The 25,545-nt window shown below is 38.0% G+C and overlaps 7 protein-coding genes across 8 annotated transcripts; 3 read left to right on the forward strand and 4 right to left on the reverse strand.

Moving 5' to 3' along the window:
- The first annotated feature begins 9,179 nt into the window (after positions 1-9,179).
- BCIN_09g03400 (hypothetical protein) lies at positions 9,180-10,467 on the forward strand. Its single transcript, XM_024695055.1, has 2 exons — positions 9,180-9,727; positions 9,795-10,467. Exons 1-2 carry the CDS (start codon positions 9,306-9,308, stop codon positions 10,201-10,203), a joined length of 831 nt encoding a protein of 276 aa, XP_024550848.1. The 5' UTR covers positions 9,180-9,305; the 3' UTR covers positions 10,204-10,467.
- A 4-nt stretch (positions 10,468-10,471) lies between these two features.
- Positions 10,472-13,091, reverse strand: Bcsub2. The gene is made up of 5 exons (XM_024695056.1): positions 12,588-13,091; positions 11,712-12,122; positions 11,301-11,661; positions 10,993-11,250; positions 10,472-10,932 (listed from the first exon to the last, which is right to left on the reverse strand). Exons 1-5 carry the CDS (start codon positions 12,838-12,840, stop codon positions 10,881-10,883), a joined length of 1,335 nt encoding a protein of 444 aa, XP_024550849.1. The 5' UTR covers positions 12,841-13,091; the 3' UTR covers positions 10,472-10,880.
- Positions 13,092-13,260: 169 nt separating this feature from the next.
- Positions 13,261-15,083, forward strand: BCIN_09g03420 (hypothetical protein). 2 transcript variants are annotated; one of them, XM_024695058.1, is made up of 2 exons: positions 13,261-14,237; positions 14,289-15,083. In XM_024695058.1, the coding sequence occupies exon 1, from the start codon at positions 13,446-13,448 to the stop codon at positions 13,959-13,961; it is 516 nt and encodes a 171-aa protein (XP_024550851.1). In that variant the 5' UTR covers positions 13,261-13,445; the 3' UTR covers positions 13,962-14,237; positions 14,289-15,083. The 2 variants fall into 2 exon arrangements, with proteins under 2 accessions (XP_024550851.1, XP_024550850.1); XM_024695057.1 differs by having other exon boundaries at positions 14,299-15,083.
- A 611-nt stretch (positions 15,084-15,694) lies between these two features.
- On the reverse strand, positions 15,695-18,073 carry BCIN_09g03430 (hypothetical protein). Its single transcript, XM_001551573.2, has 4 exons — positions 17,537-18,073; positions 17,356-17,470; positions 16,924-17,306; positions 15,695-16,730 (listed from the first exon to the last, which is right to left on the reverse strand). Exons 1-4 carry the CDS (start codon positions 17,866-17,868, stop codon positions 15,776-15,778), a joined length of 1,785 nt encoding a protein of 594 aa, XP_001551623.1. The 5' UTR covers positions 17,869-18,073; the 3' UTR covers positions 15,695-15,775.
- A 420-nt stretch (positions 18,074-18,493) lies between these two features.
- On the forward strand, positions 18,494-20,009 carry BCIN_09g03440 (hypothetical protein). Its single transcript, XM_001551572.2, has 3 exons — positions 18,494-18,947; positions 18,994-19,075; positions 19,123-20,009. The coding sequence occupies exons 1-3, from the start codon at positions 18,762-18,764 to the stop codon at positions 19,890-19,892; spliced, it is 1,038 nt and encodes a 345-aa protein (XP_001551622.1). The 5' UTR covers positions 18,494-18,761; the 3' UTR covers positions 19,893-20,009.
- Positions 20,010-20,026: 17 nt separating this feature from the next.
- BCIN_09g03450 (hypothetical protein) lies at positions 20,027-24,199 on the reverse strand. The gene is made up of 3 exons (XM_001551571.2): positions 24,033-24,199; positions 23,673-23,969; positions 20,027-23,584 (listed from the first exon to the last, which is right to left on the reverse strand). Exons 1-3 carry the CDS (start codon positions 24,057-24,059, stop codon positions 20,186-20,188), a joined length of 3,723 nt encoding a protein of 1,240 aa, XP_001551621.1. The 5' UTR covers positions 24,060-24,199; the 3' UTR covers positions 20,027-20,185.
- Positions 24,200-24,288: 89 nt separating this feature from the next.
- BCIN_09g03460 (hypothetical protein) lies at positions 24,289-25,431 on the reverse strand. The gene is made up of 2 exons (XM_024695059.1): positions 25,177-25,431; positions 24,289-25,040 (listed from the first exon to the last, which is right to left on the reverse strand). The coding sequence occupies exon 2, from the start codon at positions 25,031-25,033 to the stop codon at positions 24,566-24,568; it is 468 nt and encodes a 155-aa protein (XP_024550852.1). The 5' UTR covers positions 25,034-25,040; positions 25,177-25,431; the 3' UTR covers positions 24,289-24,565.
- Between the last annotated feature and the right edge of the window lie 114 nt (positions 25,432-25,545).

Raw genomic sequence — 25,545 nt, forward strand, 5'->3', positions numbered from 1 at the left:
CATCGTTATCTTGTCTTGCTTTTCAGCTTGATGTAATGTGATGTAATGTGACGTATCGGTCTTCTGAATAGATCTAGGAGTTACTGCGGGCTAGATCATCATCCTTTCTCTATGAGAAACTCGTGACTCGTGCATGCGTGTAGTCGGTTCCCTGTAATGGGAAACGAGAGGTGCGATCTCGTATCTCGTACACTATACTAGATCCGTGATGCGTAGGTGGGATGGCCAATCTCGGTCGCGGCAATGGTATTTGCATAGATCATGTAAAGAGTCGAGGAGCGTCGGAATAATGCTCGTTTTTTTTGTTTTGTTTTTCGCTCCCGGTACGTACGTCCTGTCCTGTGATAACGAGCTGCTGAGTCTCTGGATTTTTGATTCGGTTGGATGAAAAAGAATTATTGTTCAGTCTTGGGCTTTGAGCTTCGAGCTATGTCAAGCTGAATCGTTTTTTCTTTTTTTTTTTTTTTTTGATTTCATTTCAATCTCGCTACGACTTGGACATGTCCCATCCAGTTCACTTCCTGACACGTTCTTTGCACCTTTTCGGTACGTTTATACTGTAGCAACGACTGTCGACGCGAAATAGCTCCTGGTAAAACCTCTAGAATAGTCCACTCTACGCTGTTGTTAGATCGTTCGGATCTGCTTGTAGATAGATACACCACAGCTATTCAAGCCCAACAAAATCCGCCGTGCGACTCGTGACGAAGCGTCATTGATCCACAGAGCAGTACTAGTTAATCCACTAATTATCGCAGATGTAATTGTGTTTAGGATATCCGTGGATTATTGCGCAACTGTGGATGTGGATGTGGGAGAACGGATTGTGGGATTGCTCCATCTTGTATGTCACATGTCTGTGAAGCTGCGGGCGCGTCTTGTAAACTGTTGATGCGAATGTGGTTAATGCCATTGCGGACTTACTATTGCGGTAAATAGAGATGATTTTTGTTTCGGGGTCTAGTATTCATTCGGATTTTTGGAGTTGTGTCGAGGTATTCGATTTGGAAGATCTAGAGAATACCATATAATGTGATCAAGAGATGAGATACACGCACTGATTGATGATGATCAAGCTGATAGATATCTTGAGAATGCAATGCGGTGGCTCGATTGCAAAGAGTAACATATCATATCCCGACTCGATCTCTTGAGCACCGAGCAGCGCTCCGCTGCGTGAACCCGAGAGGAAGACAGCGAGCCTGTCATGACAGGATCGAATAATACCTTATGCATCATTTTCGTGATCTTGGGAAAACTGACAATCTGTAATTTCTAAGCCATAAAGACCGAGGTGAGAACAGGCACAAAGACGCCGATGAGCAGAGTAAGAGCTAACAGCTTATTCATCAGGTCTATCACTAGCTAGATCCGGGTCTAGAGCTCATTACAGGCGTGGGGGACTTGCGAGGCGATGGCCGATTACAACTGTGGTCGAGAGATATTGTGGTACGGTTCCTCAAAGTAGTCTGTAGAGACGTTTGTCGGTTGTTAATGGGGTGTCGAGTTCTTCTTCGAGAACTTCACTCTCATTATCAAGGTTCAGAACTACTTCTTCCTCGAGTTCTTGGTCTTTACTCCGGTTTGATGACGTTAGCGCTACTATTTACACGGCGGCGATGTCGTTTCCGTCGACTTGCGAAGAAGAGAAACGTGTCCAGAAGAATTGAGTGCAAGCACCTAGTCGGCATGGTTGAGCTATTTGACCAGGAAAACATGTTAGCTTTGGAATGTGAGTTTACGGAAAGAGCGCAGTCATATACCGGTGTATGTAGCTGGAATGACAATTCTTTCTTGACGCTTCAGGAGACCATTGGGGATAAGCAGCTGGGAAATACCAGTCTAGCATAGTAGTTGATCGATCGAGAGGGCTTACAATATCGTCGAGGATTAGAATCGGTGGTCGGGAATCGATGGTGCGAGCAAAAGCCCGGATCCAGGGGTCTCGTCAGCATCGAAATTAAAAGTTTCATTATGTATTTGCAGTTTCTCATAACTCTTTGCTTTTGGCCGTCACCTAGTAAGCCCTCGTTATAATTACTGGTTTTAGCTTGATCTGTGATCTTACCAATGCTAACGTCGAGCGAAAGGTTTAAGTATCTCTTGATACCATTCGTGATCATACTAGTTAGTGCCAATAATTGCGTATCGAATGGCCAAGTTGAGACCTAGGAATTCTAGTGATAGAAAGTTATATTATCTGTTCTTGTATGGATAGTCCTACTAGAGAATAGTTTCGTCTAATAGGGTATGAAGTAATGTAAACTTGCCACAGCCGTCCGGCTCAATGTCGATATTGAGTGATGCAGTGGCGATGTAAAAGCTGACATCATCTAAGACGATTACTCGGGGTTTGATTGCTAGTGCCAATACTGACAGATTGTCGATCGAGAGTTGCATATTTTCAGTTGCTAATGACTTCTTTTCCAATGTTTCTCAGCTACTCGTAATGGCTTGTCTTTCGTCCACATCAAGAGGAATAGCAACCTACGCAATTGAAAGGTTGATGCGGGTCCTCGTGCTCACTCTACAGGAAAAATTCTTGAATACGGAGGAAGTTCGAAAGCCACTGCCCAACATCGGCGAGTTGAGAATGAGGGCTATCAACGGCCCTTGAATAGAGCAGCTGGTGGTAAATACGTGTAAAGCGATGAAGCGTCGAGACCGTCTATTCACGTGGTCTAGAAGAACCCGTTCACGGAATCCACAGTCATTTTCTTCGCCGTTCCGATGCTATGATTTGCTTGAGAGATCATTTAAAGATGTCTAATCTGCAAGAATCGTTTCGTTGCAGCTTCACGACTGAGCTGCATAAATTTTGTGGTGATGGATTATAGACTAAGCATCTTGATACTTTTTAATTGTATCAAAACCGTGCTCATTTGAGATTTAAAAGATACGAGCACATGTTCTTTTATGACACGATGATGATTCACCAAGAGCGATGAAAAAGGCGAGGATAAATGGGATCCCGACCATTCGTTAGATGAAGTTTAGAAAATATGCAACAGCAGGAATTCCTATGAAAGACTCGCACAATTTTATGATCAGATTATTGGGAAACTTTCAAAGCTCAAGATTTGTTAATCTACAATGTTTATTACGAGCTGAGATGTGTGTTGTACCGGGAAATCTCTTGGATAACTAAAAATCTGAAGTAGCTAGCTGGGAGAGGATTAGACATATATAAGTAATGTAAGTGAACAGAGAAATAATGGTGGTGATGCTAGGTCTACAAAGAATATCCGTTCAAATGATGAAATTTCCTCAAGATTTATTGAAATTATGTGACCGCTCTGATCCTTCTAAGGTAATAATGGCCTCTGTATATATTTCCATCTCTCAACTTTTGAAATCGAGAAAGTCGAACCATTTGATCGAGCAAGCCGAAGAGGGAATTGAGCTCTTCCCTAGTGTCATAATGAATTAGGCTGCATCGCAGGATACCCAAGCCATCGAGCGCACACCCGGTTTCATTTCCTGTGGCCATTTGATCACATTGATTTGAAAATTTGTTTGTAGAATGAAGATGACTTATTAATGATATCGCTCAAGTGTAAATAGAGAGCTTGAAAGCCGGAGCTACAAGATAATGGATGCAATATATTCAATTTGCGGGGTACTTCAAGGGACTTGTAGAATTTTGAGACAGTGTGGAAGGCTGAGGATGGAAAGGGAGCCAAAGGCTGTGGGTGAAAGATTTGAAGGTGATTGAAACGGAAATGAAACTTGACTATTAGAGGCTTTCGAAGGTGACAGGGCGGGGAGGTATATGAGGTAGAGAAATGGAGATTGATAATTAAACCCCCAAAGTTGGAATAGGAGTGTTTTAAAGCTGTGACTGGGGATCATAACTGGTAAATGTGAGAGTTGGTAGTGATTTGGAAGTTGGAAGATGGAAATTGAGATCTTAGGGTGAATATTCTAGGAAGAAAAGAAGGATTTAATAGAGAATATTTTAGAAGAAGGAAGAGTGAAAGGGCTCGAATTAAGGCGCATTAACAAGCAATTTTGTTTTAAAAATGAAATACAGATGTGCAGTAGATACACTTGACGTGTAAAATTCAAAGGACAGAAAATTTGTTCTTTGAAAGTTCAGACAACCAATGAAATGCTAGTAATTTTACACGTTACCAAGTAATTTGACACAATAGTTTCTCTATGGATGCATGTTGGGAAAACGTTTCAATTTTATTTCTCTTATAAATTTATTATGCACTTATTACTACTAGGTATTCGAATGGATTGAATATCAAAACAATCAAATCCTCAACTTATTCCCCTGAAATTACGCGAGTACACTGCACAGACTTCGGCAGGGCAACCAATTTGCAACCATATCTTTCCCCAGAAGTTTCTTGAATCACAGAATAAACACTGACAATACAACAATTGTAATTTGTGTTGTTATCAATTACAACCAGACTTACAACAATGGATAATGTCGGGATAGGGATCATGTGACCGTGCTAGCGCTTGCGCTAGCGCCTTTCGGTATTACAGCAATATGTTTTGTAGTCCTAGCTTTTAGAATTTTAAGTAATATTATAATAATATAAATTATAATATTATATTGACTTTATTATTCCTATAATGATATTAATATTGATTAGTAATATTATAAATCAGGAGTCTAATATTTTAATTTTAAATATAATATATATTTATAATTAAGATTAATATTTCTTTAAAAAAATATAAACTTTTATATTAATTTATTATAATTTGATATTTGTTTTTGTATAAATAAGAATCAATAATAATGTAGTAGTAGTTTTTATGTAAGTATTAATTTAATGTAATTTGATATTTGTATTATTGAAAGAAGTTAGTAATATAATAATGATTTTTATATTAATTTTAATTTATATTTGATTCTTTTTTGTAATATATATTGAAGAAATAGAAATTAATAATATTAGCTTAAATTTAGTAATATTATATATAATATAATTTTGTAATCTTTTTATAAAATTGTATTTTATTTATATTTATATTATCGATTTCTTTATTATTATTTATTTATTATTTATAAAATGATAAAAGTTTTTTTAAAATCTTTTTAGATGGAGAGAAATGTTTTTGAAAATCTTATTTTAAATATTAAATTGAAAATGATATTAGTTATTATAATTGAAGAATATAAAGAATTATTATAAAAATGAATAAATTATTTTATTAATATATAAAATACAAATATAAAAAAGATTAGAGATTTTATTAAATATAAGGTTTATAAATATTAATATTAGAAATATTACAATTAAGAATTGTAATTAGATTATTATTTTGTATTTGATAAATTTATATTAGTATATTTTTTATAAATTAATATATATATCTTATATAAGTTTAAATACAAGTTATATTTATACAAAATATATATTGATAAACCAGAAAAATATATAATTCAATTAGTTTATAAAACTTTGATTGATATATATCGATCACCTTATAAAATATAAATATCTAAAAAGATTATTGAAGTGATTTCTGAAAAGGAATTTGTATTTCGATTGAGAAATATATAATAAAGAATTGTAATTAAAAAACTATATGTATTATTTAAAGATTCTGAGATATTTTGAATAAAGGATTTGCATATTGATTCTTTAGAATTTAATATATATATTTTATTATAATTACCTTTTTATATTATAACAATTGAAAAGAGTTAATAAAAATAAAGTTATTGATATTGAATACAAGGTATTAATAGAATTATAATCAAAAACATTTTTACAATTGAAAACATTTCTATAACTTTCAAACTTTATATTAGGAAATAGATTAATTATATATGAATATTATAATCCTAAAAAACCATTACCATTTTCAATATTTCAAAAATTCATTGGCTTATTATTAAAACTATTTTGAATCAATTTTGAATAATCTTTGAAAGTATTATCTTTTTATTATAATAATCTATTATTGTAATAATCATTTCAATAATAGGAATAATATTATAATTAATATAATTCGAATTAGTAGTATATATATTAATATATATATTGGAATAGATATCTGAGTAGAGAATTGAATAATAATAATAATAATTTTAATAATAGTAGTAAAAATAATAATGGTGAAGAGAATGGAGGAGGATATAATAGAGATAATTTTGAATATAATGATAGTATTTAAAACAATTTATTTAGAATATTATAAAGAGTTATTAATATTAAACAATTATTGGAAAATCTTATAAAGTTTTATGAAAAAGTTAATAAATATAATAAATAGAATAACAATTTTATTTATAAGTATTTAATATTTATTAATAATTATTAATAAATCGATTTATTTGAATATCTATTACTGAAAGTATTTCTTATAATATTTATTGAAGTTATATTCGATTTTTATTATACAAATTTAAATAATATATTTAATATAATAAAAGAGATTTATTAAATAATAAAGATTATATTTGAAGATTTAAAATACAAATATAATCTTATATAATAATAAGAAAATATTATATTCAAAAGTATTATAGTAGAATTAGATAATATTGGTAAATCAATGAATTATTATTTGTAATTGATAATAATGAAGTTTTGTTATTTATATAAGAGATTCAATTTAATAATAAGAATTAATGAGTTATTATATTAAAAGATTGTTAATATATATATATTAATATCAATATATTTTATTATTTGCTTTTGCTTTGTAAAAGATATATTAAGTTTTTTTGAAAAATTATAATCAATTATAATGATATAGAAGCAATCTTATATAAACGAAATTATAATATTCTATATCAATTATAAATATCAATATAATTAAGGTAAATATAATCAAAAAGGTTTTAAATATAATAATTATTATCTATTCAAATTATAAATAAAAAAGAAGTATTTTGTTTATAAGAAAGAGAATTATTAATCAATTCGATATAATAAGAAGGAATACAATAAATCAAAAAGCAAATATAAAAAATAATTCAAAAATAAAAATAACTTTGATAAGAGTTTTGAGTAATTCCTTGTTGAATATGAAGAATCTAATTAAGACGATAATGAAGATATCGATTTAGATATCAATAGCAAAATAGTAATCTATTTTATATAATTCGAATTATAAGAATCATTTATATAAGAATTATATTTAAATTTTATTATTTATATTGGATTTATAAATAATAGAAAGATTATAATGAATTTAAATAATAAGATCTTTGAATATATTTTGATATATTAAGTTTATAAAAAGAGAATGATTTATATTAGTAAATACAATATAAAAGAATTCTAAAACATTATTATTAATATAACTATTACAGAATAATTTACAATTGATTATAAATAATATATAATATATAAAATGATTATTGAAAATATATTATTGAATAAAAACAAAATAGGAATTGTTAATATAATATTTGAAATCGATAGAGCTAAATCAATAAACTTATTTTATTTCGATTTACTATTGGGAATTGTTAAATTCTATATTATAAATATAAAAATATAAATAAACTTAATATATATTATAATAATATTATTAATGTAATAATAATAAATAAAATAAAAAAGAGTTTTCTATATATTTATTAAAACAAGCATATAATATTTTTATAATATATAAATATATAACAATTTATATAACAAATTATTAATAATAATGAATACTATCTTATTAATATAGAATTATAATATTTATATTATTATTTTGATTATTTATCAATCTACAAACTTTTACAAATATTATAATAAGTTAATTATAATAATATCTTATAATAAAAGATTAATAAATTTATTAAATTCTATCAATATTATCAAAAATATAATAAATCCCCCAATCGATTCAAATTCAATTTAAAAGATAATATCGATTTCAATTATTCTATTATAATAGATATAATATATATTGATATCAATTTAATTTTATATATTATAAATGAAAATATATAATTTCAAATAATATAATAATTAATAAATATTAATGTGAAATATATATTTGATATATTTAGGAAATATTAAATGAATATTTATATTGATTTATTAGATTATATTATATATAATATTAAAAAGAATTTCATTAATAAAAAGTTTATTCAATATATAATAATTATATTAATAAAAACAAAAAGTATTTTAATCGAAGTTTATTGATTAATTAATATAGTCGAATAATATTATATAATTATTAAATATGTATATATTATTATCATTAATAAATTAGAGAATTCAATAATAAAAATAATAATATTATAAATAATTATAAAAATAGTAAACAATATTATAGGATTAAATAAATTGATTTCAATACTTTTAATTTTTGAAATATATCAATTAAAAGTAGTTTTCGATCTTTCCTTTATTATATAAATAATTAATTCGAAAAAAAAGGATGTTAATACCCTTAATAAGTATATTCAATAATAAATCAATAATTCAAAAAGAGGATTGTAATTTGTATTATTTTATATAGATTCTTTCAAATTGATTACATTCATTAATACTTCTTTTACTAATAATAAAGATTTATCCTTTCAAATAGAATATATTATTATATTAATAAATAAATATAATAAAACTGATACTATTTATTAATTATTAATCAAATACAAAAGAATTATTAAAAATGTATTGACTTTAGAACTCTATAGAATAGTTTTAGAATTCAATATCAATATAATAATCAAAAACATAGTCGATAAGATCTTTTTAATATACAAAATACTATTAATTATATATATCGATTCTAAATCATTCTATAATTGTCTTACGAAATTTAATACTATTAATAAAAAGAGATTAATAATTGATATTATAATGATTTAGGAAGTAAATAAGAAATGAGAGATTGTAAAGATTAAATGAATTAATAAAGAATCTAACCCTATAAATATAATAACTAAATCAAAACTATATTAAATATTCAAAAATCTAATCAACAATAATATTATTACAATTAAAATTACAAAATAAATTAATAAAGATTAAAAAGTATAATAAAAAAAATATAAGATTAAAAAGGAAGATGGTTATATAAAGAAATTTAAAAAATTAATTAAAAAGATATATTATCAGTGACTTTAGAGAATTACTAATATCGAAATAGAGATTATATAATTGTACTAATACTTACATTAGTATCTTTCAATATTATAGCAATACATTTTGTAATCCTAGCTTTTAAAACCCTAAGCAATATTATAATAATGTGAATTATAGTACTATATTGACTTCATCATTCTTATAGTGATACCAACAAATAACAATCTCAATATCACAAGCATATCGCAAATACCACCAGCTGCTGTTGAAGCCAGCACAGTGGAGAACAATGAAATGACAGGCGCACCACAAGAATCATCAGTCATTACAACCATGGCAACAGAAAACAAAGATCAGAGTGCCACTGCATCTTTGCAACCACCAGCTCCCTCCACAGGTCCAGCGATGAGCAACACCACTCCCATGACTTCCACCGCCGCGATCATCCTACCACCAGTTGGCATGGGCAGAGTATTGTTTCCTGAGCTTAGCCTTATGCTTTTCCATCAACTCCTCTCCATGACCCTTGCCGGCCTTCCTCCACCCCTTGTTTGCGCCTTTCACGGTAGTCCATGTTATCCCCACATTTATGCCGAATACAAATCCGTCAACTTTGTCCTTTCTGATGCTACAATGCCTGTTTTCCGAACCATTACCATCCGAGGAGGCAAATTGGAGAAGATTCGCTATCTACAAATACGCTCTGACAATTTCAGGTTCGTATAATTATTTCCTAAATCTCTCGAATCCATAGCCAGTACATGACTGATATTTTGAACACAGCGTAAGATCTTGGGACGCGAGAAGCAACAATGGTTCCCGCCACCCCCTCAAAACCCACGTCTGTAAACTCTTTAACTCTTTCCATGAGATAAATTTTACTGCGGTTCAGCCGGCTCGCACACAGCACTTCACCAACTCCGAATTGTTCGAAGCCAACCTTAACATTGAAAGTATACTACATGAGATTTGCCACATTGTAAACGCAAGCAATCAGACGCCTACATTTCGTGTGAAGTTTCTAGGTTATAATCCTGGAAATTTGATCGACCAGGGGAGATTGAATCAGTATGTTAGGCTAGTAACTGGGAAATTGGCAGATGGAAACCGAACGTGGACGCCAAGAAGAGAACTGACCGGGGACGGTGGAGTGGTTCATGATGGGATCGTTTGGATTTGGGAGATTATTTAGGGAATAGAGAGGGGAGGGGCTGGGAATGATTCTCTTGACAACGAACAAGGCTGATAGAGGGGAGTTTTCATCAATTTGGGTGGCCACTTCTGCTAGCTCAGGCATTCAACGGCTCAGATGTCTAGAGGTGTTCAGATGTCCGGAGAGACTTAGACGTTTGGGTAGGCTCAAGCATTCAACCTAGCTTGAAGGCTGAGATAATTCCAAGTGCAGAAACTTCAGGTCTATGAAATACGCAGGCAATAGGAAAAACGAAGATTCTCAATGATGATATCAAGACTACCTCTTGCAATATGATTTCATGTCACTGATGGAACGTAGAATACAGAGCACAAATACATATCAAAGAAAAAAACTTTTCGGTTGCACCTAATATCTTTGCTAACTTGCTTTCCTTCCCAACCTGTGAAATTTAACCACAACCATACCATTTATTGCTACCCTCTAGCCATCAGCATCAAGGCACAATTTATCTCATAATCCCCATGACTAGAGGACGACCCCCCCAAATAAACAAATGGCGAAGGGAAAAAAATTCCGTGAAAACAATCATAATTTTCTTGCATTGCAATGACTTCTCGAAATGACACAACTTAGATAAACAATCGGTGCCGTGATCGCCGAGATGTGAAAAAAGGAGAGATTATCGTTTGATCAGCATAAAAGGTACCGAGCATTTAGTCAGTCTTGGTGTAAGCGGCGGAATCGACACCTCCCTCAGGGTACTCTCTGTTATAGACTGTTAGTATTGAAAAACAAAAAATGAAGTGAGATTTGGGGGTTACTTACGGGAGTGCAACTTCGAATCTCTTCTCAACAGCCTTCAGAACCTCTTGGTCTGCCTCATTGCTAACGAATGAGATAGCAAGACCCTTGGTTCCGAAACGACCAGCACGTCCAACACGATGAAGGTATGAGTCTGCATCGGGTGGGAGATCGTAGTTAATAGCCAAGTTAATCTTGTTGACATCAATACCACGACCGAACACGTCCGTAGCAACACAGATACGCTTGTTGAAATCCTTGAAGTCGTTGAAACGTTTGATACTACTCATGTGTCAGTAATGTAAAATAACCGATGATGCTATACGACGTACCGTTCCTCTTGACTGACACCAGAGTGGATTGCAACTGATGGGAAGTTACACTCGCGCAAGAGCTTGTCAAGTTCAGTGGCTCTGACTGTGCTCTTGACGAAAATGATAACTTGGTTGAAGGAAAGCTCATCTAACAATTCATTGAGACGTCTATTCTTCTCTTTCTCCTCTAATTTGATGTAATATTGTTGAAGACCATAAAGAGTGAGCTTTGTCTCATTATCAATGTAGATCTCAAGAGGGTTCTGCATGAACTTCTTGCAGATAGGTCGAACCTCTTGAGAAAGAGTAGCACTGAACATCATGACTTGCTTCTGTGGTGGTGTGGCTCTGAAAATCTCCTGAACATCGCGACGCATATCTAAAACAATATCAACAGTGTGCACCTAGAAGGACTGTAATTAAACTTACCAATTTGATCCAACATCTTGTCACACTCATCAAGAACAAAAACCTTGACGCTGTTGAGGCGCAAGTATTTGTCTCGAACAAGGGCGTTCAATCGACCTGGGGTACCGACGATGATGTGTGGGTGGGTCTCGGGATTCTTCAATACCTCAACATCCTTGCTAATAGGAACTCCACCGTAGAAAACACCAATCTTGACATCTGGCATGAAGTGACAGAATCGTTGATATTCATTTCGAATTTGGTAAGCCAATTCACGAGTGTGGCACATCACAAGGACGGATGTTTCACCGGCGACTACCTCGACTTGTTGTAGAGTTGTGAGGACGAAAACGGCGGTTTTACCGAGACCAGATTTGGCCTGGCATAGGACATCTGTACCAAGAATCGCTTGGGGAATACAGACTTGCTGAACTGTAGTGATCGGACCGAAGTTAGATTAAGTGTCCAAATTTATAATCAGGTGCAAGAGATCGCAAGTCCGCCCATCTACGCAAAATACATCCACAACGCAACACCCAGAATGCACAGATCGAAGTATAGGCCCGATATTTGCCTTGGAAGGCGCAAATCGTCAACTTTACACAAACGCAACAAAGGCGTCGGTTTGAGTCGATCCTGGAAGTCTCTAGGCATGCAATTCAAACGTATCTCCTACAATTTTGCCAGCAATTACATCGCCGCTTTCTTTCGAGATTCTCGCCTAACGCATATGTTTGCCATCCCTCCGAATCTTGTATCGGACCGGTAGAGACATCCCAGGATCGCTCGTAACTTGCTGAAGTTTTGACCAGAGAGTATTCATTTTTGCTTGCGAGATGGACGGACGCGCTGCGAGAAGGACAATGATGGAGTTTAGGGATGAAAGTTATGACTAACCCTCCGAAGGATGTTCGAATCCGCACCAGGAAATGGCTCGTAGAAGCTCCGGCTTCAATAAAAATTCGCGGAAACCAGTCGAATGGATACCAACATAACTGCCCTTCTTGGCCGCAGCTGCATTTCCAGACACGGTCAAATTTCCCGAATCACCCTTGACTCCTCCATTTGCGCCAGCAGCTGGTGCTGGTGCCTCTGTTGTTGCGAGCTCCTCATCAGAGTAATCGATCAAATCTTCTTCGGCGGCAGACATTTTGATGATATTTGTTTAGTTAAAAGGTTAGGATTGTTGTTGTTGAAAGATAAAGTCGATCGCGAAGGCCAATCTTAGTAGTCGTTATTCTTGCTGAAAATTGTTAGGAGTAAATGAGGAATGACAAGAAGAAACAAATCAATTAAGAGATAGATCGTGATGATCCAAGTCGTGGGAAGAAGTACTGAGATGGATGGAGGTAGAGGTGTTGAAAGAAAGATGGGTGAGCGCGACTAAGGGATTGCTTTGTCGGCGCGGCTTCAATTCGCCGCTAAGCATTGTATCACGTGTGTCACTGGCTCAGCTTAGGAAAAAGAGCATTGACTGATTGGCTGGCATCATTCGGGTTAGTCAGCATCTCAAAGTTGCAACAATCATAAGTTAGTCGAAATGTAAAATTCATTTACCACTCCTCATTTCGTACATACTATTGAATTTCGAAACTCTGATATTTGATTTCATATACTGTTTTACTCTACTGCATACCTAGATATACCAAGATCAGCAATCTCTTGAGCCCCAGGAAAACTTGCCAAATCTGCTTTGAGCTTTTCAGCATTTCTTTTGGCAACATATTCGACATCAATTTTGGGGTCCTACTCACAATGGCAAAGTCACAGGCTACCAAAGGAGTATCTAAAGTACCAAACAAAGTCTTGTACAGTAGGATATCATATCTATATCAAGCGGCGACCTATCTGGCTGTACAAGACAAAGAGAGTCAAGAACAATCGGCCAAGGGAACCGCACTAGACTCATCAATGGAGGATGTCATGAAAGATGAGTCAAAGGATGTAGCAAATATCACAGAGGGACCACATCAAGCTCTCTCTCGTAGATTAATCACGGATCTACGCTCAGTCTCATTGAAAGGATTAATGCGAATGTCTCCTGATATGAAGCATTCTATCTGTAAAAATTGTCAAACTCTGTTGCTGGAAGGTACCACATGTACTGCTAAAATTGAAAATCAAAGCAAGGGTGGAAATAAACCCTGGGCTGATGTCCTGGTTCGAAAGTGTCATACTTGTGGGCTGGAAAAAAGATTCCCGCTGGCAACAGAGAGGCAACCAAGGAGACCAAGAAGATCCGTCCAAGATGCTAAAACTAGTGCAACTTGAACACGAACGCACGGATTTCGCGGCGATCGAGAGCCCATCAGCCAAAAGATACCTTGCCTCCGAAAGCTTCATTGTTTGTACAATTTTGGATGCTATGCTGGATGACAATTGCATCATCATTAGACTTCCACGACTCGGCGCCTCACAAGCTTGCCTTACACCACAGAGTCACGAAGACCATTCATTTCGATGCGGTGACTATAGCAGTTACGGTTAAGGGTTTTCTTATAACTTGAACACTGGAGTACACATCGGTATTCGACAAGCGAGCCTATTGTAAGCAGATGATGTTCTCCTCATTCGTATCATTCACCTCTAACAACGTAGTAATATGCAGCCATTTTAGAACGAGCTGTTGACATACCAGAGCTGTAAGGCTGTGTAGAAAGCTTATGATATTCGGGTTCTTCTCTATGAGAGGTAAAATACTTTTTACCCACTCACTAAAGAAGATACTCTACTTTCGGCAAATATTCTTCTAAGTTCGAAACCCTTATTCACGAATGGTATTTCAAATTGTCGGGATAGGTCATCACGGAATCTATCAATTACTATTCAAGAGGGCACTCTTCTAATTGAAGCGAGATTTGGAAGCTTTGATGCTCATCATATTCGGTGCTGCTCAACCACTCTGTAAACTCTTCCAGGCCGAGTTCGAATACTATTGTTAAGTTAATCGGAGGAGATGTTGCTTAACGCCAAGTTACATCAAATATGGACCTTCGTAGTTGAGAGCCAACTCCTATCGCTGGCTCTGTTTTCCCGTGCTCATTGTCGATATGAGCAAATATAGTGGAGGTAGAAATTTGGCTACTTCAATGTCGATATAAGAATTTCTAGACGAGAATCGCGTGGCGGTCAGCGCGGCCTTATTTTTTTTGAAAAGGTCATTGTTTGGGATTGAGGAAGCCAATGAGGTATGATGGTTTGTGGTTGAGTTGAGAAATGGAGTATGGTTGTTTGACGATATGTTGAACAGTAGGGGCCGAACGGTAAAAGCGGAGAGACGGGATCAATTTAAGGTCTAGTAAGCCTAGAAAGCTTGGAAATTGGTCGATCAAGTAGTGAGAGTTTAATCGAGAGCAATGAAAATTCACCTAGATACAGTGCTCTATGACTACAAACATATTCCATAGTCTGGTGACCTGCGTGCATATTCCAGCTCGAAACCTGCATGAAAACTTCGTAGGGGATACCCACTTCAAGACGGCTGTCCAATCGAATCTGAGTTCACAGTTTAATTGACAGGTATCTAGTAATTATACTATTCAAACCACATTTTAATAGTCTGATACTATGGCTAACAATACATCTCAGCCACCACTTCTTGAACATTCTCAAAATTTCACAAGACAGCTCATAACCCAGGATAAAACGATAGAAACTACACTTCTCAATCACCAGGCCTCAAGATTAAACTAGCACATTCTCCAGTAACCAAAGCGAACTTATCATTTGCCCCTAACACATTCTTCAGATACCATATTTAGAAGAGTTGTACTGGAAATGGAATGAAGATTCGGTTGTGCAATGTAAGATTACATATATCATTGCGAATAATCTACTATACTCGATAGAACCATGTGAGTCATTGCTAGGCTAGATAGTGGGAAAAAATCACATTAGGAAGGAACTTCACATTCATGACCCAGCCTGCTGATAAACTGATAGGGGTTATAGAAAGTACTTCAAATACCGTTTGAATTTCAAGAAATTCGAAAGCAAGGAAATGGTGGTAGGTCCAAAGGATTGAATTAAAATCATAAATTCATATATATTCATTAAAAAGCTTGCATCTCAGCTATCAATGCTCTCTATACAATGGGAACGTTTTTAGCTCGGTAGTCATACCACAACGGACTCGTTCTCTTTTGTTGAAAGCCCACTAGACTCTGCTGTAGATCCTCGATCGCACTCGCATACTTCACCAAACTTGCCTCGCTCCAAGCAGTCCCCATTAATGCCAACCCAAATGGCATTCCATCCACTGGGCTCACACCTGCTGGTAATGTAACCATTGGATATCCTGCTTGGGCCGCAATTTGATAAGTTTGACCCACATCGGGTGGTACCAGTAATGCGGTAAGTTGAGTACCGTTGTTGTAAAGGGCTGCATCTATTCCATCTTCACGGGTAGTGCGGTGACAGAAATTGAGGGCTTCCCAGTATGTTTCGTTCATGATACCGCCAGTAGCGAGAGAGGCTAAAAACCCATCTTGTCCTGATTTAAAGGCAGGATGAACGCCTGGAAGACCACCTTCGGATCCAACATTGTCGATATTGTACTGGACAATATCTTCAACGGTGCGAATATCAGTATTGTTGAGATCTGCGAGATATTTCACAATGTCGTTGTAGAAGTCAACTGCTACATATGTGTACTCGGATTCGTTGGGATATCCACGAGTAGTACCATAGTCCCAATCCCAGCCATCCTGAGAAATAATGGTCTGCCAGTAAGGGAGTTCAGTGCCATTGATGATCGTAGCACCAGCGGCTTCTATCTCAGAAACAAGGCTGAGAAGCTGGGACTGTTGGTCCGAATCGGCAAATTTCCAAAAACTTAGCCAAGGTAGCCCAAAAACTGCGCCTTGGAGAGCGGTCTTGTTGCTAAGATATTGAGAGTAGCCACCGGCTGGCGCATCTTGCACAAGCGTATAGTTGTCACGGGCGTCGGGGCCGTAAATTCCGTCAAGGCAGTAGGTAGCATCTCGGACAGATTTGGCGAAACATCCAACGGTATCTTGATTGTGAGATTCAGGAATGACACTAGAAAAAATGTCAATATGATAAACGGCTATAGAGATGGTGCACCAAGAGTATCCAATAGTCAAAACTACAGTCTGCTCGAGGACGATCTGGTTATCTGAACATGTTCAACATTCAAAATGGGCTCTCAGATCAATAATCTCTCATTGCCGGACTGTAGAACCGTTAAACCCTGATAGCAAAGCGGACTTACCCGTCACGTGAAGTAAGGCCAACAGTTGGTTTGAAACCGACGACACCATTTCGCTCGGCTGGATTGATCACGCTTCCATCGGTCTCAGTACCAAGTGCAAAAGTAATAAGGTTTGCGCCAACAGCCGAAGCACTACCCGATGAGCTGCCTCCAGGAGTAGTGGTTAAATTGTATGGCGATCGACACTGACCACCCCGGGCCGAGTAACCTTCAGAATATGAGTTTGAGCGCATATCGGCCCATTCACTGAGAGTACTATGTCCCATTAGAATGGCCCCAGATTCGCGAAGCCGTTTCACGACATGAGCATCACGAGGGACGATGGAACCGAGCAACATCCAAGAACCAGCAGTAGTTTCTAATTTGTCCTTGGTAGCAATGTTCTGGCACCTGTCAGCAGGACCGCGAAAGAATCTGTTGGCTCAAACTTACATCTTTCACTAGAAACGGTATGCCATGTAATGGTCCGCGGATTTTACCTAATTTACGTTCATGGTCGAGCGCAGAAGCTATTTGCATGAATTCAGGATTGATTTGCATTACAGTTCTATCGACATTGTCAACCATCGGTGCATGGAGCATGACGCCAGAAATCGATGCAAATGTTACTCACCTGATATATTCGTCTGTTTGGTAAATCCTCTCCAAATAACACATGACGATTTGCACTGACGTCAATGTCCCATTTGACAAGACCGATTGCAGTTGATCGATCGAAGCCTCCTCTAACTTAAATCCATTGCATAATGGCATGGGAAATTGACCACTGTCTGCTAGACTGCCATTTTGAAGAATAGGAAAATCATATGGAGAAGGGTCCTCTAAGAGCTGGGTTTCAACAATGTCGGTGATATTAGAGACAGGCTTCAGGTACTTCGGACTCGGACTACCGATTGTCGAGGCAATCAACGTAGTCGCTGTAACAAATGCTTTGATGAGCACCATAGTGTGCTGGCAAAGTTGAGAGAGCAGGAATCGATGCAAGAAGAGAGAAAGCAAGACTTAGGGAATGAAAACATTATGTACTGACTATCAGCTATACCGATAAGGGAGGGATGCGTATGCTCTCCCATCAAGAGGGGAAATATCACCCACCTTTGGAGAGTTGCAGATACACCTGCATATCTCCATCTCAGCACTCATGCAAGCCAAGACATGGGTAGCAGATCATTTCTGCTGGGTATAACCATCAAATATCACAAATATTCATCATAGATCCTCCACTCCATTACCGGTGAAGTGGCCGGGCGATGCCGGTTCACTGCAGATAAAGAACGTCGGTGTAAATCTGTGATTTATACTTTGAAAGCAAAAGTGGGAAGAAGATAAGAAAGAGTGAAAGAGATCCGTTTGTAAAGAGAGATCTCGTGCGTTTGACAAATGGAAACTTGCAGCTGGCCACCGGGAGACGGAAGTCACGTATCACGGAGAAACCTTATCAGGCTACCGATCCGTGTCCCATAATGTGTTTACCTTAGCTAGGTGTAGGTGCGTCTTTGATTCAACAGATTTGTTATTGTATGGAGGATGGAGAATGGTGAAGAGGGAAACCGTTTTGTATATAAAAAATGGCAATTTCAGAATCCGTCTGCAATTGAATCTAATATCGATGCTGCCCTTACTTATTAGGTAATCGTGTTGTCTGAAAATATGTCAGCCATACATACCACAATGACGTTGTTGATTGGCTCCCCACGAATAGCCACAATATCAACACTGCACTCATTGTTCTTCGAAATTGTGACATTCGACATTTCAAAGCACCATCTTCCTGCCTACCACTCACTAAACTTCTCCCAACAGTCTTTAACAAGAATTGATATATAGTTTGAGCCACCATGAAGGCGGCTATCGCTATTCCGGTCACTCTGGCTATGGTGTATAGAGCTGGATCGCACAAAAGTTTAACTCCTGCCGGCATTGTTGCAGCTGTTTTCACAGCTGCCGCACACGCTTTACATCCTTGGAATTTGCCCTTTGCGCTTTTGATCATATTCTATCTCATTGGCACAAGAGTTACTAAGGTTCGTTGCTTCTTTGTAAGCTCATCTACTGTTCTGACGAATCTAGGTCAAACATGATGTCAAGGCTAAGCTAACGGTGCAATCCACCGGGTCTGCTGGAGGCGAAGGAGCTCGTACTCATACGCAAGGTACGAAAATACCTCCTCTATTCCAATGCTAAAACTAACGTGTGTAGTTATTTCGAATTCTGCCGTTGCCTCTGTTCTTACCCTTATGCACGCATATCAACTACACAAACGAGAGAACGAACCAGATTCGTCTAACGGCGCGTGTTACACATGGGGTGGTGATCTTCTTGTAGTGGGAATAATAGCAAATTACGCAGTTGTTGCGGCGGACACATTTAGCTCGGAACTTGGAATTCTATCTTCAGCCCACCCACGGCTTATTACATCCCCGACTCTGCGAAAAGTACCACCGGGAACAAATGGAGGTGTTACGGTTTGGGGTCTTGTGGCAGGCCTACTAGGTTCTCTTATCATAGCTACTGTTTCTATGGCTCTGGTACCATTCTGTAGCCCTAAAGAATTTGCGGAAAATGGATGGTCCTTCTTACAGCGACAACGATTTACCTATGCGTTGACCATATGGGGAGCTCTTGGAAGTGTGGTGGATAGCTTCTTAGGCGGTTGGTTCCAGATGAGCGTTGTGGATACAAGGACTGGACGTATCGTAGAAGGACAAGGTGGAAAACGCGTATTGGTAGTTGCGGGTGATCCTATCGGTCTGCACCAGGGAAAGAGCAACCAGCCCGATGCTTCCAAAACTCCACTTAAGTCCAGTCTCAAGCCTGGCCACCCAAGTCGAATCATTGAGAACGGATATTTAAACATCCTTGATAATAATGAGGTCAATTTTCTTATGGCATTGACTATGAGCTTGGGAGCTATGGGTATTGCAAGTTGGGTATGGAATGTCCCATTTTCAAGCATTTATACTTTTTAAGGGACGGTGTGCCTACGGTTTTGATCAAAACCAGCTGTAATAATGTACGCATAGATTCTAGATGAATGATATTTAAACATATTTTTTTCTCTCAATGCTTCATAGCAGGTTATGGCAAAAGGGGTATCCACAAGTGTGGCTTAAGTATTAGCATGCCTCTAAGTTAACTATATAATCATTAAATGTACAGAACAATCAAAACCCACTATTTCCATTGAGGTAGGTATACTTCTTGGTAAGAAAATAAAACTAAAGATATATCAAAGTCCCAGAACCGTCGCCCAGGCACGATTCTATGCCGCATCACCTTGCAAAGCTGTATTTTCAGCAACTATCTGTTCGCAGTAGATTCTCAACTCTTCAATCTGCGCATCTCTCCTTTCCACTCGAGCTGTCAAACTTACTACGTCGGCATCTGCACCTTCGAGTTCTTCGATACGTTTTACACTCTCAGCCAGTCGAGCAACAAGGTACTGGATATGCAGAGCTGCATCTGTAGTAGGCTGACTCATGCCACTGGGTTTCCCTCCTTGAGCTCCTTGAGCACCTTTGACCGATTCAGCAGAGGAAGCGGCGCTCGAAGCTGGTTTTTCAGGTTTGGTCTTTTGTTGTGGCCTTGGAGGAACAGGAGGTGGCCTTGGAGGGGCTGGAGGTGGCTGTCCTTCTGAATCAGAACTAGATGGCGGTAGTGGTGGGAGATTGGTGCTCGGATGGGGAGCTGGAAGAGCTGGGTCCGCAGCGGAAGGTCCGGCTGCTCGATGAACGACTGGTCGTCGAGGGCTTTCAGGCTCAGAATCTATTGGGAAAAATGAAAATAGAGCTTTCTGCTCGGTAGTCAAGTGATTGTAATCGAAATCACTAAAGTCAATACCATCCCAAATTTGTTGTTGTATCGGCGATAAGACACCGACGTATAAATCAGGCCTGTGTATACCACGACGTATAGGCGCCAAAGCAGTTTTTGGTTTCGTCCCTGCCTTCAATTTTTTCGCTTCTTTCTTCGCTTTCTTCGCTACTTTCCTCGCTTCTTTCCTAGCTTTCTTTGCTTCTTTCTTTGCTTTCTTTGCTTCTTTCTTTGCTTTCTTTGCTTCTTCCTCATCTTTCGGAGGAGCGCGAAAAGATGGTGGTGCAGGCCCGAATCCTAGAGCTTCTCTATACCCGCTCCTTCCCTTTGGACAATCAGTCCCCTTTTCACACCGCGTAATCCATTGATCCACCATATCTTGCTCAGAATCATTCAAATGCTTGGACTCCTTGATGGTATTGAAACTTGCGAGAGCTTTAGCTGTGTCACCGTCATAATATACAGCAATAGCGACCAAGTTCAATATTTCTACAATCACCTTCTCATCACCGACTTCTTCGGCCTGAAGTCTAGCTTGTTCCACTGCTGCTAACACTCTCTTCATATCACCTTTGGTTTTACCGTTTAAGGCTCGTTGAAGAATCATGAAACCCATCAACATCTGAATAGTTTGAGCACTAGCTTTTGCCCGTTGTTGGTTGAGTTGACGCCTTTCCTCTTCTGCTTCTGCGCTAGTTCCAGTAACGCTCTTTCGTACCTTCTTCCTTTCTTCCTCGAGCACATCCACTTTTGCAGAGAGTTCACTGTTTCGTTCCGTAAGTTCTTTGATTTTCTCGGCATGAACCCGCTCACGTTCAGCAGCATCCCCAGTAGCGTCAATTGGCTTTGTGGCTGCGTTTTCCAGTTCGAGCTTAAGTTCAGCTGTGGTTTCCTGAAGCAACTTATTTTCCGCTGTTATATCATTGACTAAATCTTCAGCCTGTTGGACGATTTCTGCCAGCTCTTCAATTTGCTTCACGTTATCCTCAATTTTCTCGTCGAGGAATGTTTCTCGCTTGCGCCATTCTACTTCCTGCTCTTCGAAATGACGAATCCTGATTTGGTTATACTCCAATTCTTTCTGGGTTGGAGGAACTGGTGGTGCTGGTAGTTGCAGGCTCCTTAAACGAACGACCTCGAGCTGGGTCGCATCGTTTTCCTCGTTTAGATGACGAATCATTTCGGCATCTTCCGTTTTCATTTCCTTTAACCGGCCAATCTCAGTTGTGGATTTTTTCAATTCTTTCGTCATATTTTCAAGCAATGTGGCTTTTGTCACTACCTCTTTCTTCAGTCGTTCGTTCTCATCTCCAACTTTCTTTGTATCTTGCGTCAACTTCTGGACACTTGCCGTAGCCTTCTTTAACTCTTCCGTTAGACGTTTAACCTCATCCGCATTTGCTCCATCGCCGAGGGTTTTCACTCGGACCTTTTCGAGCTCCTTCAATAACTCCTCTACACGTTTTTGAACAACGGCGTTTGCACTTTGACTAGCTTCTAGCTGCTTCTTGAGCTCTTCTGATTGATCTGCGTCTAGACTCTTTTGCAAGATTTCCAGCTGTTTCTTGAGCTCCACATTCTCCTTTAATATGGTCTCACGAACTCCTGTTCTTAAGGTCTTGATAGTTTTCTCAAACTCAGTGGCTTTCTCCTTAGACTGATTAAGTTCCTCCTTAGACTGATTGAGTTCCTCCTTAGACTGATTGAGTTCCTCCTTAGACTGATTAAGTTCCTTCTTAGATTGATTGAGTGTCTTCTTAGATTGATTAAGTTCCTCCTTAGATTGATTAAGTTCCTTCTTAGATTGATTGAGTGCTTCGTTAGATTGATTAAGTTCCTCCTTAAACTGATTGAGTGCTTCCTTAGATTGATTAAGTTCCTCCTTAGACTGATTAAGTGCCTTGTTAGACTGATTGAGTGCCTCCTTAGACTGATTAAGTGCCTCATTCAGTTGATTAATTTGGGTTTTTAACTGAAGAATTTGAGCGGCGAGAGTCTGCCTGTCGAGTGTTAAATTGTTCTCTCTTTGAATTTGCAATTGTTCTTCGTCCTCAAATTGCTTGACCTTGGCTTTTAACGCGATAACACTGATTTCCAAATCACCTCTCGCTTTTTCTTTTCGCTCTGATTCTAGAGCTGCATCTAGGTATCTCACTTGTGAGCTCTCCAATTTCCGAATCCTTCCGTTCAAGTCAGTGATCATCTCTCCCAATTTAACTGCTTCTTTCTTGAGTCGTTTTTTCTCTTCCTCAAGACGCTGTACTGTGACTTTAAGGTTTTCACCCGCGTGATACCCGGCCTCTTCCAATTCATTTTTCTGTTTTTCCTCTTTCAAGTCTTTCTCCAACTTCTTGATTGTCTCATCCTTCTCGAGGACCTGTTTTTGCAGTGTTTGAATTACTGCATCCTTCTCTTTGTCTGTATCTTTGGCAGCAGCTTCGTCTCTCTCCTTTTTATCAGCCTCTCTGCGTTTAGACAAGGCATCAAGCTCTTCTTTGAGTAAGCGAATTTTGTCATCTTTATCACGCAAGGCCTTTGTATGTTTTTCGTCCTCCTTTTTTTTGTCCTCTTGATTCTTTTTGTCGCGCGTATCTTTTGTGGCCGCATCAACTTTAGCCATAGCCTCTTTATGCTCTTTTTCGAGTTTTGCATTACGGATTTCCATCTCCAGTTTTTCGGCCTCCGCCTGTCTTACTTGGTCTTGGAGCGCCATCAATTCAGCCACATACTTGTCCCCTTCTTTTCCCTTGGTCTTTAGTTCAGCCTCGAGCTTTTTGGCCTTCTCTTTCCACTGCTCGACTGTTAGTCCTCCGGGTGCTTCTCCATGTGGCAAATTCATTTTCTTCGCCTATTGGTATAATTAGTACTGGCCTTACATCAATACTCTACTGGGGTGCTCAAATATTGTTTGGATTAGAAATAAAACTTGAACTCACGCCCTCCTCCATCAGTATTCTGATTTCCTCAATTTGTTCCTGGGTAAATTTTCCATTTTCCAAATCGGCTTTCATCATCTTCTCCGCCTCAGCCCAGCTCGCAAAGTATTCGGCCGTGGTTTCTTGTGCAGATTTTTCAGCTAGGCCTGGCCCAGATTGATCGACAGTGGGCGTACCTCGTATTGTTTCTGCTTTCTTCGAGGGCTTTGGTTTATCGTTATCTTTGGATCCAGGCTTTCCCCCTTCTCCCTCTGCGGGCGCCATAGGCGGCTCAAAGCCTGGGGCCCACTCATTATCCTGAATCAAACCAGTTAGACACATCTTTGGAAGCTATGGATATGAGTATGGAGCAATACTTACGTCATCTGGTGGTGGCACCGCTGCCATTGTGACTAATTTCGATAGCTTTAATTGGTAAGGTAAGGGTAGCTGGGGATTTCACAGCCCAATATATCTAACCTTGTAGTTGATATCGAGTATAGAGATATATCGTGGATCTAAATCATAGATCAATATACAAAAAGGTCTTTATGAGAAACTCGGTTCATTGTTTTTGACGCATCCGGCATTTGTAACTATTTTTCGTAGACTCAATCACAAAGAGATGATACTAGTCTGTCAATACACTAGGAGTCTCATTGAAAGAAAACATACTATAGCTTCTGAAGAAACGGAACAATAGGCGTAGAGTTTCTAATGCACATCCGTTTCGAGCCTCGCTTGATGTCTTGCACTATTACATTCTCGGATCTCAACGTCAAATGAATCTCGGCAATGCCCAAAGAACTGTTGACAATGAATCCATATCATAGAAGAACGATATATTATGTAACAGTGGTATCATGATTCTACCCTAACCACAAACTCACAACAAGAAATCTCTCGATCCACCTTCAAACACGTACTTTCCTCCCCCTCATCTCCTCATCAATCTTCTTCTGAGCCTCCCTCATCAACCCCTCCACCTTCCCGCCCCAACCCCTAACATTAACCCCCCTCACCAACGCGACCCTCGCCTCCCTCCACCGTTTCATCCCCATAAAACACAACCCTCGATACAAAAAACATTTACTAATCTCATAGCAAAAACTCTGTTCCTCTGCAAGAAATGAAGCATTTTCCACGTGTCCGAGAGCTCGTTCGTACTCGGAATTCGCGAGGAGTGCACAACATCGGATGAGTTCCGTATTGATGTATCCTTTGAAAATTCGGTTGTTTATTTTGAGTGATTCTCTGGCTCGTTGAGCAGCTGCGGAATCTTGATGGTGGCGAGAAGGTATGGAGCCATAAGTTGTTCCTGGAACCGGTGGGATAGGATATTCTTTGCTGGGAAGCTTTGATTCTATGTTTGGTCGCCCCATTTGATTTCTGGAGAGAGTTAGAATGGAAGGTGAATACTAAGAATTACCATGGGGTCGATATGAATTTGAAATTGTCCGCACGAGGCCCATATCATGATTTTAGTGGTGTAAATGACCCAGCGCAGGGAAGAAGTATAACGTACCTAAACCATCAATCTATCCACAAACGCCCTATGCACCAACTATCTTCCACTCCTACTCAAGACCGTCTTTGTGTCCTCAAGCTCCAACAAAGAAGCCGGCGAAGAGTACAAAAGCCTTGCAATTTCGGACTAGTCAGCTAAAATTTCCGGCTTTGACTTTTCTTAATTAATCGTCGCGCGTATTTTTTTCTAGCACAGTTTCCTATCCCAAAGCAGTTTTCATACAACTTTGGTTTGATAATGAAAAGTGTTGTCTTGTCATGTTTTGCTGGGGATCTATCACATGTGTAGTCAAAGAACAGAGGGTCCTGGCTGAGACAAACCATGGCGAACAAAGAAACGCGAAATGAAGTGCTACCGCCAGAAATG

The sequence above is a fragment of the Botrytis cinerea genome, chromosome 9 (assembly GCF_000143535.2).
Source record: "Botrytis cinerea B05.10 chromosome 9, complete sequence".
Taxonomy (NCBI): domain Eukaryota; kingdom Fungi; phylum Ascomycota; class Leotiomycetes; order Helotiales; family Sclerotiniaceae; genus Botrytis; species Botrytis cinerea.